Source organism: Panthera uncia, assembly GCF_023721935.1.
Source record: "Panthera uncia isolate 11264 chromosome D3 unlocalized genomic scaffold, Puncia_PCG_1.0 HiC_scaffold_8, whole genome shotgun sequence".
NCBI classification, from domain to species: domain Eukaryota; kingdom Metazoa; phylum Chordata; class Mammalia; order Carnivora; family Felidae; genus Panthera; species Panthera uncia.
The window spans coordinates 72,347,669-72,360,549 of NW_026057586.1; the positions used below are offsets into that span (position 1 = coordinate 72,347,669).

General features: G+C 39.4%; 1 protein-coding gene across 2 annotated transcripts in view; it reads left to right on the plus strand.

The window, feature by feature from the left end:
• SPECC1L (sperm antigen with calponin homology and coiled-coil domains 1 like) overlaps nt 1-12,881 on the plus strand; it is a 140,917-nt gene that overhangs the window by 95,388 nt on the left and 32,648 nt on the right. For both annotated transcript variants that reach the window (XM_049619114.1, XM_049619113.1), the window contains exons 11-13: nt 2,627-2,710; nt 4,984-5,140; nt 8,846-8,948. In XM_049619114.1, coding sequence (XP_049475071.1) covers nt 2,627-2,710; nt 4,984-5,140; nt 8,846-8,948 — 344 coding nt within the window. The remainder of the gene's footprint in view (nt 1-2,626; nt 2,711-4,983; nt 5,141-8,845; nt 8,949-12,881) is intronic.

Sequence of the window (12,881 nt, forward strand, 5' to 3'; positions counted from 1 at the left end):
CGGACCTCCCCTCAAGAGCAGGTCACGTCCCCTGTTGTGTTTCCAGAGTCCCGAGTACTTGTTCTTTCCTAGCATCCCTCAATTATAAAGACTTTTGAAAGAAGCCTGGCTTCTGCTCTAGATTCTGAGTCCCATTTCTTGCCTCTTCTCTTCCTTTCTCTGACCTTTGTACCAAGCCCAGTGCCTAGTGAGTAGTGGACATCCAAGGGATTTTTGTTTAATGAATGGATTAGAGACAAGAAAAGCTCCATATGACAATAGAATAGACTCTATTACTGTAAAATATAGTCTCTCCTGCTTGCCATACTTGACTGTAATACACTAATCTTACTTCCTGAAAAGAGATAAACTGACAGTATGACATGAAGGTGGAACCCAGCTGCTTACAGCAGGAGTCTTTGGACATGTGCTCCCACTGGGGCAAGTGCCTCTGAGCGAGTGTGAGTCTCATGGTGAAAATACTTCATGGAATGGCTGCAGGCTGTGTTGTGCCTGTTGAGTTTACCACAGATAATTTTGAAAAGAATAACTGAACTGGGGCTTCAGTACAATTTTGTACATTTTCAAAAAGTAGGTGTTGGTATGTGGTAGGGCACCACCTGCTGACTTGAGACACATTTGGATCCTTAGACATGCAGCAAGAAAAGACTTAGCCAGCGTTGAGCAAAGGAATCATGAACTTTCTTTCAGTTGTGTGCCTGTGGTGTGCAGTGTTAAAGAGAAAGAAGTCAGGTAATTTAGGAACACTTTCCCTGGAGAGAATGGCAAGGGCTTCTGGCCTTGGCCAGCATGCTACGTGTTTGGATTCATTTGTCTGTACAACCTTTGTTTTCACTTGCTTCATTTGCTGTGTTTTGGGAGATTAAGAATTTAGGGAAATGACTAGCTGCAGAATTGTAAAATGGAAATTTTGATTAAATTAAAAATGTTGATTTCTGTTTCCTACTATTTCCGTGTTCTACTAACTTTGTTTTGTCTGTCAGACGTTGTGCATAATATGCTTTTCCTGTGAGGATGAGTGCCAACTGCTGACAGGGTTCAGAATTCTGATTGATGCTTGCTTGCAGGCTCTTCGTACAAAGGTGATACTTGTTCAGGATTGGGAAGATGTAATGACCGTAGGCTGTGTAAGTCCTGTCTTCCTTAAGAAAGGAAGTTCATCCTTCTCAAAGTTGTGTGTAATTAGAACCAAATGTTCTTTATACACTTAGAAAATAAATTTTGGAATAACAGAGGTGCTATCCTTGAAAGGTGCCATATGCCATTACTTTTGACATCATGACATTCTGAGAGGAACTATTTTTTTTTTTAATTGTTGGTTCTTAAAAAGAAGTGGTGAATGACCTGTTTGACTAATGTACAGTAAATCTTGTCTTTTCCCTTGTTAAAATATGTTTGCTATAGGGCCATTCTTGGACAGTGAGGCTAAGTCTTCATTAAATGTAAGGGGTGGTATTTTCCCTCATGCTAATCACATGTCCTTAGGACATGGCAGCCAGGCAGAACATCTAGTCTGTCCCTCCTTGTGCTTGTCGTCCTGGCCTGACAACAGCCTTGTTAGGCTTATAGCCCTAGGTAAGAAGTGTGCTGGTCTGTGTTTGGGGGCTCCCACTCTGGGGTAGCAGGTCCTGAGGAAGTGATGTTGAAGCTAGACCAGAAGGGTGATGAAAGTAGTCAGGCTATGGAGGAAATGGAGGAGGAGAATAGGAGGGAGGAGAACAGTGCCAGTGTTTGAGGAACTCCAGAAACTCCCAAGATGACTTGTGTTTAGAGAGCAAGGGAGGAGTGGAACAGGGTGCGGCTGCAAACTGCACAGTGGAGGCACTGTTTCTCTGCGTCCTTCCTTGAATTTCAGAAATGTCTGTTGCTTCCTTGTTGCCCTCAGAGTAAAGTCCACATACTAAGTAATGAAGGCTCTTGTTAGTTAGCCTCATTTTCCCTTTAAAGCCCCTTTCTCTGTCACCCTTTCTGATTTCCATATGCCCCATGTTGAGGCCACTGGGATTTTATCGTTCTGTAACTTGAATGCTCTTATACCTTTGTTCTGCTTGTTGTCTGGCTGAAATACTGTTCCCACCCTTCTTCTCTACTAGTAAAGCTCAGCTTAATATCATTATGTTGTTGAAGACCTCCCTGCTGTCTAAAATCAGAGTGAATGGATTCTCACTCTGTGGTTTGATAATACTTTGTCATTCTGTTATTCCAATCGTCCTGTCCTGACTTGTCTCTGGTTGTGTATATGTATGGATTCCCCACTACTGTTAGGCACAGAAGGGCAAGCCTTTGATTTAGCTTGTACTTTTAGACCTACATACAGTAGGGGATCTTTGAATTTTGGTTGAGTTGCATCAAAGTGGTAAGTAGCAGTCAGTGATTTAGAAGCATTCATCTGTATCAAATCTTATCTCTAGAAATCAAACATTGAATGAAATGTTTTCCCACAGTCTTTGTCTCAGGAAACTCCTTAGTAGACATGGACTCCATAGGGAATTGTTAGAGTGCCCTGGGTTGAGAAAGAAGGGTTAGCCTCCAGGGGGACAGGAGGAGAGCTCACCTTCCTGCTGCCTTTGTTTCTTCAGAGTTCAGTGTCTGATGTCTTTATTTTGACCCTTCCCATTTTGTGCAGAGCACCTATTAAGAACATCTTCAACCAGCCGACCTGCTTCTCTGCCAAGAGTACCTGCCATGGAAAATGCCAAGACCATCTCAGGTGATGACTTTTATCTGGAATTTCCCTTAGAAAGACTTCCAGAGGTCTTAGTGATGGTACTAAATACTTTCTCTTTAGACTTACCTAGCTTTTCTTGCCTCTTTAGCTCTTGAGTTGATTATTTTCACTCTGAATTTCCCCTGTTGTATTTTTCAGATTCTATAGAAATCACATTTCATGGCCCTGATTTCAAAATAATCAATTTCATGGCCCAAAACTAGATTGTTCCATTTATTTAACAAGATTTGTGAAGTGCCTAGAATGGGCTAGATGTCGTGCTGAAAATATAGCTTGATACAAAGTTGGTATAGTTGTGAAAGATTCTAGTATTAATCCCAAGGTGTGTCATGACTGTTATTTCAGAGCACACCAAAAATTCTCTGGAAACCAGATTTTTCCAGTATAAAAAACCCATCCTATAATGATGAATGTAACAAGCTTACTTTGTCTCATAGAGCTAACCCCAGTTTATCAGTTGCTCGCATTATTTTCCCTTTGTGGCCCTTATTTGCCCTTAATAACTCAGCTAGAAATTGGACCAGAAAAGGAGAAATTCCTATAACTTTACCTCATACAGTTAACCTTCCACTTGCATGGGGATTTAAGCTAGTACAGTTTTTATGCATTATAGCCAGATCTTTGTATTAGTGGGAAGTCCAGCCAAAATTACCATCCCAAAGCTCAGATTCCAAAGCCTTTTCTTGCTTTTTTGAATTTTTTTTAAAGTTTATTTATGTATTTGGGGGGGGGGGGGGGGTAGAGAGAGAGGGAGAGAGAAAATCCCAAGCAGGCTCCACACTGTCAGCACAGAGCCCAATGCGGGGCTCAAACTCATGAACCATAATATTATGACCTGAGCCGAAGTTGGATGTTTAACTGACTGAGCCACCCAGGTGCCTCCAAAGCCTTTTCTTACCATAGAGTTCTTCTGATTCGTTTTCAGTTTCCCCTATATTTTTAAAAATTTTTTGATGTTTATTTTTGAGAGACAGACCATGAGTGGGGGAGGGGCAGAGAGAGAGGGAGACACAGAATCAGAAGCAGGCTCCAGGCTCCAAGCTGTCAGCACAGAGGCTGACACGGGACTTGAACCCACGAACTGCGAGATCATGACCTGAGCCGAAGTCGGACACTTAACCAATTGAGCCACTCAGGTGTGCCCTCAGTTTCCTCTATTTTATATAAAATTATGAAAGGGGTTCTCATCCAATTTCCTAGCACACCACTTAAAAGAAACTGCTGATTTAAGGCATATGAAGATCTGATATTGAAAGAAAAACAAGAATAATCACAAAATTATGTCAGAAATATTTATAAATATATCATTCTAATAAGATCATGTAATAGGAGAAAGCGTCTCTCTCCTCTGGATCTTTACAGACATCACTTCACTAATGCAGAGTTATATTCTGCTTGTGACCATCCTATAATCACCAAGAAAATTTTAGTCCGTAAAAGCAGGGGCAGTTTCAGTAATCTGGGAAGAATTACTGATGTATAACATTGATTACAGCCAGCTCAGGGCACCTGTATATCCAGCATCTTCTGATGTGAGAGAGTATATGCCTGAGGTCAGGAACTTTGTCTCATATTTCACTTCTTCCCGCATTCAGCCCAGAGCCTTGAGCACCTGTGCCAACTCAGTGCCTCCTTGCTAGAAATTTGCTTTTGTTGTGGCTCTGTTACCAACGGCTAAAGCAGGAGCTACTTCCACTTAGCAGTTCTTAGAACTTCCGTAATTCTAACAAGGTGTGATGGCTTACTGTGGTAGCCTTTCAAAATAGAACTTTTCTGACTGATCTTGTTTCTCAGTAGTTGAAGTGACACCTTTTGGTTTTCTGTTTGTCTCATTGGTTTATGTTTTTTAAAACATGGCCTGACCCAGAATTAAATGATGATGTATTTTTCCTTTTTTTTCCCCTTAAATGGTATTTTGGCTATGTTCAGAAGGGTTATGTTTACTTTAGTTGAGAGTGGATAGTATGTTCTGTGATTGTTATGGTGAAGGATAAGATGTATTCCATACCTTCAGGAAATGTGGGGTTCAATGCATATCTCAACCGCATCTTTTTTACAGGTTTTTTAATGAAAGAAATAAATCCTTCCAAGTTACCAGTATGATAAAGGAAATGTTAGTTTTTTTCATATATGGTAATTTCTACTTTTTTTTGGAACCTGAAGAAAAGGTCTCAAAAACCTAATTTAAAAGTATTTTATAAAAGTAACCATCTTTCTCCATTATGAAATGCATAATGACTATTTTTCACAATCAGTGTCTCGACGAAGTAGTGAAGAGATGAAACGAGACATCAATGCACCCGAGGGAGCATCGCCGGCCTCTCTTATGGCTATGGGAACCACGTCTCCACAGCTTTCCCTGTCTTCCTCTCCCACGGCGTCCGTCACCCCCACCACCCGAAGTCGGATAAGGTAGAGAACAGTTAATACTGATGGATTTCATGTATACCTCTCCTAGCCTTCGGAGATCAATAATCAGATTATAAAATAATGGCAATCGAGCACTGATTTTTTTTCTTTGTGGGTTATTGTTTTCTCATCTCTTCTATGCCCAGAATTGGGTAAGATGGTATAGAAGTAAAAAGCAAGGCAAAGTCAAAGAGGTGGTTCCTTTCCTCCTAAGCATTGTGGAATTACAATATGGGGTGTGGGTGGAGGGTTAGGGGGAAGCTTCCTAGGGGAGTGGTGCCTGGGTGTGGAGGGTGGGCTGGCAAGGTCAGAGACATGAGTGAATGTACAGAAGGGTGAGTAACCAAGGTTTGGGGGAGCTATGGGTAGGTGGTACACCATGTGCAGAGAGGATGGGCACAGAAGACCAGAGGAAGGTGTGGACCCACCATATCTGGGGGCAGTGGAAGAAAAGATTGATAGGGTAGGATGTGGCTAGGCATGGAACCTCCTTACAGTCAAATTGAATCACTTTGATATAGTAGGAGATATAAAGTGGGGTAAATAAATCAGAGTGAGGAGATGATTCAAGGATTCTTCCATTGTGGACAAAAATCGGGGAACACAACTGAAATGACATTATAATATTTTGGGGACAAAGATGCTGAATCCGAATCAGTATGACAGCAGTGGAAATGGTGAAGGGAAGGTGGGACTCAGGAGGCTTTTCACAGGGAAAGATGATTGGTTTTGGCAGCAGGTTTCTAGAAAAGGAATGGAAGAATGAGAGCCACCAGAGACGGTTTTAATTGTTCTAGACCAGAAGGTGGGAACATGGTGCCACACTGATCTTTGGTAAATAGTACCTGAAAATGTAGTAGTATATTTTATTCATACTTCTCTTATGTCAGAATCCATTTGGGACTAAGAAGTAGTTATAATTTAGAGGGAAAAAAAAATTTCAAAAAGATAGCATACATCGTATATAGGGGTGAGGAAAACTGTCGAGGTGTATTGGGAAGAATTGAAGGAGGGATAGGAGTGGATTTCAGAACTTTAGCCTTATATGTATGAGAATAAAATGGAATGTTTGGCCTCTCAAACTCAAGTTATATACTTTAGTTTAAAGCCCTGACTCTAGGGACTCAACCTCTAAGAATAGTGGTCCCATAAGCTGTGCGCCATCAGAGCAAGTAGGGGTGCAGTGATGATAGGTTAGCTCATGCTCTGCCTAGGCTCATGCAGGGAGAGCACTGTTCACACCTGTCTCTGTCCTGGGTGGTAGGCCATACCTGTAGTATGCCTGTGGGAAGTGCACCCACTCTTCTGGCTCCCCTACTCAGAAGCTGTGATCTTCAACTGGAAGGTGTCTTCATCTTATAATGGAAGGTGTCTTCATCTTATAATGAAGAGGTTATGAGAGACGACCCTCCAGCTCTGGGAGGCTCTTTTCTGAAGCTTGCCATTGTAGTCCATAAAGTTAACTCTTCTTTGATACTTTAATTTTAAGCTGTTTCTATAAACAAACAGACCTGGTGTGAGCCAGAGTAAACCTTTCACATTGATTATAATAGTATTATTTTAAGCGTGTTGGAGATTTATTCATTCATGCATTCATTCATTCATTCATTTGGCTTGTTTTTTTTGTGTTCGTATTTCATTAACTTTATTCTCATTCTCTTTTCCTATGTTCAGTGGTATTATAACACACTTCTTTGGGCTTTTTAAACCAAAGCAGGAGTCTGGTGGGCTGGCATGCAAACATAAAAGTATATTTCTTCAAGACAGCAGTCTTAACTCCTTGCTGGAAATTTTTGTATTTTACTTTTGGTTCTAAGATAAATCAAACCGGTGCTGCTTGAGCACACCTCTGAATTGGAAAAGCTTCAGTTATAAATATGTACTCTTTGATTTTCTAGCATAGCTTGAAGGGTGAAAACATAGAATCAATGCACTGAAGAATATTAAGCCACTTGTAATATAGTAGCCGTTAGGATACTTATTGGGCATAAGTATACTTATGGGGTGTGGGATAGAATCTCTGCTTTATTCCTAAAGTAATCACTAAAAAATAGAACAAACTTTTAAGAGTATGCCACTTATCAAAGAGCAGGTCATTTTAGAAGCGCTCTCTCTCCAGGTATTCATCAAGTAGTTACTAAAAGGCAGGATTTGGTCCAGGATATGTCAGATTGTATGCCTTACTTGCTTCATCACCAGAGTGATCACAAAATCTTTTTTGATTCATTGTCTTATTTAGAGCAGGATATTTATTCTATCTTCAAGGAAATTGACAGTGCCTAAAAGGTACTCTACATATAATTTTAAGACATGAATTGTAAGTAGCCGTTGTTGGTTTTTTTTGTTTTTGTTTTTGTTTTTTTTTTTTTGAACTCCTGTGGTGTGTCTACTTTATAGTAAACTTTGAAGTTCCTTGAGGGGGCAGGAACCCTGTGTTGTTCACTATCCATTGCCTGGCAGAGTGGTGTTCCATAAGGAGGTATTGAACAAGTGAGTGAGTTTACAGAAAAATCCCATTTTCTATGCAAGATAAAACTCTAGTTACCTGTAGTCAATAAAGAGTGTATATCTTCACAATAAACACATTTGAAACATTTTATGAATGTTTTAATGTGTGTTGCCATCTGTTGTCTTATCTGCTTCCCCTAAATGTAAGCACCTTGAAGGTAGGCACTATTCCTTCTAATCCTTCACTTTGCATGATCTTGCCCTTTGTATTTACAATAAGTGATTTATTTTTATTTATATTTAAAAAAATTTTTTTTTACATTTATTTTTGAGAGAAAGAGAGAGAGACAGAGCACAAGTGGAGGAGGGGCAGAGAGAGAGGGAGACACAGAATCCAAAGCAGGCTCCAGGCTCTGAGCTGTCAGCAACAGAGCCCGACGCGGGGCTTGAACTCATAAACCGTGAGATATGACCTGAGCCAAGTTGGACACTTAACTGAATGAGCCACCCAGGGGCCCCAAGTGATTTATTTATTTATTTTTTTAAATAGTTAAAAAAAATTTTTTAATGTTTATTTATTTTTGACACAGAGAGACAGAGCATGAGCAGGGGAGGGGCAGAGAGAGAGGGAGACACAGAATCCGAAGCAGGCTCCAGGCCCTGAGCTGTCAGCAGCACAGAGACCGATGCGGCGCTCGAGCTCACAGACCGTGAGATCATGACCTGAGCTGAAGTCGGACGGACGCTCAACCGACTGAGCCATCCAGGCGCCCCCCCACCAAGTGATTTATTTTTTAAAAAAAGACAAAATGATTGAGGACATAAAAGGTTGAAAACAAAAACTAGTAAAATAAAACAAAAGCATAAAGATTATGGAAGGGCAAGATACTGAATAAAAGTCGGCCATAACAGCTTTCATATGCAGCCACTGTCAGGTTGTTTTTCCTCCTGAGCATTCTGGAAAGCATTCCATTAATTGTGAGTGCACACCGTACTAAATCTTTGCCAGTTTCCGTGTGGATAATAAACAGAGTCCATCCCTTCAGATAGCAGAAACTGGGTCTGTGAGGATCCTGTAAAAATTGAGAAGTAAAATCAATTGAATGAAAGCCTACATCTTGCTATTAGATGCCTTAGTATGTGCAATTATCCCATCCAGGAATGCAAACTGACACTGTTCTTTCTTCTTTGTGGGATTTCTGGTTTATAATGTGCTCAAATAAAAAATATTTTAACTTTGGATTCCTTATTTTCACTTAGGGAAGAAAGGAAAGACCCTCTGTCTGCATTGGCGAGAGAATATGGAGGATCAAAGAGGAATGCTTTGCTGAAGTGGTGTCAGAAGAAAACAGAAGGCTATCAGGTAATCATATGGTTCCTTTCTCCCACATGAGCAAGGGCCAAACCAGGTGCTGGAGTGTCAGAGCTTGCTACACGTCTCACATTAAAATGGGGAATCCTGTGCTGAATTCAGGATCACATTCAACACAAAGTCTATCCCAAACTTGGCTGAGTGTCACTTGGATGGCATAAATTTTTTACCTTACCAGAGTAGCTAATCTTTCCAGTACTTTTATTCAGCTATTATAACACTTTCTTTTCTTTTTCTTTTTTTTTTTTTTAACATTTATTTGTTATTGAGAGACAGAGAGAGACAGAGCATGAGCATGGGAGGGGCAGAGAGAGGAGACACAGAATCCAAAGCAGGCTCCAGGCTCTGAGCTGTTATCACAGAGCCCGATGCGGGGCTCGAACTCACAAACCGCGAGATCATGACCTGAGCCGAAGTCGGATGCTTAACTGACTGAGCCACCCAGGCGCCCCAATATAACACTTTCTTAACTAATTCCTGTTAACTGCCTTCACTGAGGTCCCATCTGATCTAAGAGTGAAAATATATTTATTTTACTTTAAATTAATATTTTCATCAATGATTAAAATTATAAATTTTATGTTATATTTTACTACAATAAAAAATTACTTAGCAAAAAAATAAAAGTAAATGAATGGGATATAAGTAAATAGAAAATCAGCAAGGATGTACATGACTTGAAGTATATACTAGATACTATATATCTAGATATTAAATGTAGATAGATGGTGTATCTGCATATCTGTACAGATATATATGGATAAATGAGTTATATTCTGTATAGGCTTGGAGACTCCTGGCATCCAACAACAGAAGAATACACATTCTTCTCAGGTGCACGTAGAACATCACAAGTTAGGGTATATGTTGGGTCATAAAATGACTCAATAAATTTGAACAAAGATTGAGATTATATCGAGTATCTTTTCTAACCATAGTGGAATGAAATTAGAAATGTATAACAGAAGGAAAATTCACAACTAAGTGGAAATTAAACACAGTTTCTAGATAATCAGTGGGCAAAGAATAAATCACAAGGGAAATTAGAAAATAAGAATGAAAGTGAAAACACAACATATCAAAACTTATAGGAGGCATTGAAAGCAGCTCTCTGAGGGAAATTTATAACCATAAACACCTACCTTTAAAGAGAAGAAATCTCAAATCAATATCCTAACCTTTCACTTTAGGAAAGTAGAAAAAGAAGAGCAATCTGAGCCAAAAGCAATCAGAAGGAAAGAAATAAAGATTATAGCAGACAGAACAGTAGAGAAGATTAATGAAACCAAAAGTTGGTTCTTTGAAAAGATCAACAAATCAACAAACCTTTTGCTAGATGGACAAAGGAAAAAAGAGCAGACTGAAATTAAAAATCAGGAATAGGGGCGCCTGGGTGGCGCAGTCGGTTAAGCGTCCGACTTCAGCCAGGTCACGATCTCGCGGTCCGTGAGTTCAAGCCCCGCGTCAGGCTCTGGGCTGATGGCTCGGAGCCTGGAGCCTGTTTCCGATTCTGTGTCTCCCTCTCTCTCTGCCCCTCCCCCGTTCATGCTCTGTCTCTCTCTGTCCCAAAAATAAATAAAAAACGTTGGAAAAAAAAAATTAAAAAAAAAAATAAATAAATAAAAAATCAGGAATAAAAGAGGGGACATTACTAGTGACCTCACAGAAATAGGGAGTACTTATTTACTTAGTAAATAATAATACGAATACTTAAAAGGGAATACTATGAACAATTGTATGCTGACAAATTGGGTAACCTAGGTATGAAAGGGGAAATTCTTAAATATGCAAACTATCAATTATGACCCAAGAAGAAAGAAAATCTGAACAGACCTATAACAATGAAAGAGACTGAATTATTAATCAAAATACTTCCAACAGAGAAAAGCTCAAGGCCAAATAGCTTCATTGGTGAATTCTGCCAAATGTTTACAAGAATTAACACCAGTCTTTCTCAAACTCTTCCAAAAACAGAAGAGAGAACACTTTGTGACTTACTCCCTGAGGCCAATTTACCCTGATAACCAGCCCAGAAAGAAACGTTGTAGAGAAAACTATGGATCAATATTCTTTATGCAAAAATTCTTAACAAAATACTGACAAACAATCCAGGAGCAAATAAAAAGAATCCTACACCATGACCAAGTGGGATTTATCCCTGGAATGCAAGGTTGGTTCAACATATGATAATTAATCAACATATAATAAAGGGAAAAAAACGAAGATAATCATGTCAGTAGGCACAGAAAGAATACTTGACAAAATTAAAAACCTATTTATGATAAAAAATAGCAAATTGGGAATAGAAGGGGGCTTTCTCAGTCTGTTAAAGAGCATATGTGAAAAACCCACAGCTCACAGCATACCTCATGGTGAAAGACTTTGAAAGCTTTCCCTTTGAAAGCTGTTATCATATCAGGAACAAAAAAGGACGTCCACTCTCACCACTTCTATTCAGTATTTTCCTGGAAATTCTAGCTAGAGCAGTTGGGCAAGAGAAAAAAAATAAGTTATTGAAGAGGAAGAAGTAAAACCATCTCTGCAGATGACATGATTTATATCTAGAAAGTCTTAAAGAATTAACATACAAACTGTTAGAGCTAATAAACATTCAGCTAAATTGCAGGATACAAGGTCAGTATACTAAAACCACTTGCATTTCTATACACTAGTAATGGAAACTCTGAAAATGAAATTAAAACACTCCCATTTGCAATAACATCAAAAAGAATAAAGTACTTAGAAATAAATTTAACCAAAGTGGGGGAGGGAACAAGGCTTTTACACTTAAAACTGTAAAACATTGCTGAAAGAAATTAAAGAAAATCTAAATAAATGGAAAGACATCCCATGTTCATGGATTGGAAGTTTTGATACATGCTACAGCATGAATGAACTTAGAAAATATGCTTTTTGAAGAAGCCAGACAGGAAGCTCCAGCCTAAAAGCCTTAAGTACTCCGGCACAGGCAGCACGGAGCCTGCATGGGATTTTCTCTTCTCTTTCTCTGCCCCTCCCCAGCTTGCATTCTCTTTCTCTCCTTCCCCCTCCCTCCCTGTCTCTCTCTCTCTCTCTCTCTCTCTCTCTCTCTCACTCTCACTCTCACTCTCAAATAAATAAATAAATGAATAAATAAGATGAACTTTTAAAATGTTAAATAATCAAATTTAGATGATTCAAGCCTTAAATCAATGATTTAACTAATGTCCCTTGGTTCCTTTCCACTTAAATTCTCTGATTATAATCCTAAAGTACATTGTTTTGGTTGAAAAAACAAAAAAACACAAATCTGAGGGAAGTGAAGGGGGAGAAGTGTAGGGGAGAAGAGCAAGGCTAATCCCAAGGTACTTTGAGGAAAGCTACAGGGGGACCCTGAGGTCCTGTGGAGTTTTCGTGAGTTGGATGCCCTGCTTAGGAGTTTGCAGTGTAGGAAACTGTCACTCCCTGTTGGCATCTGTCCACACTTGTACCCACGAGGAAACATTTGAGGCTTCAGTGAACATGGGATTTGTCATGTGGCTGGTTCCAGATGGTTCCCCCCATTAAGACTTTTGGAAATGGGCATACCAAAGATTTTGTCTTATCCTTCTGTAGTGTTAAGTAGACATTACACAGATACCCTCCCATATCGCTGCTCTTATAAGGAAATCTTTATTACAGAAGTACTCCAACTGTTATAACACACACACACATCAACTTAAAAACTTCAATTAATAATTTTAAGTTTTTTTTCATTGAGTGGGTACTTACAGGACAGGGAGAAATATAATGCATACCAGAATAATGAACATAGATAAAACCTTTCTGTACACTAGATGGTCTTATGCTACAAACCCAGTTTCCCCTTTCTTTACCTCCTGTGGACACTTCTGTAATGATAACCTACGTACGGCTTTTTTGTTTGTCTTACTTTTTCTTTCCTGT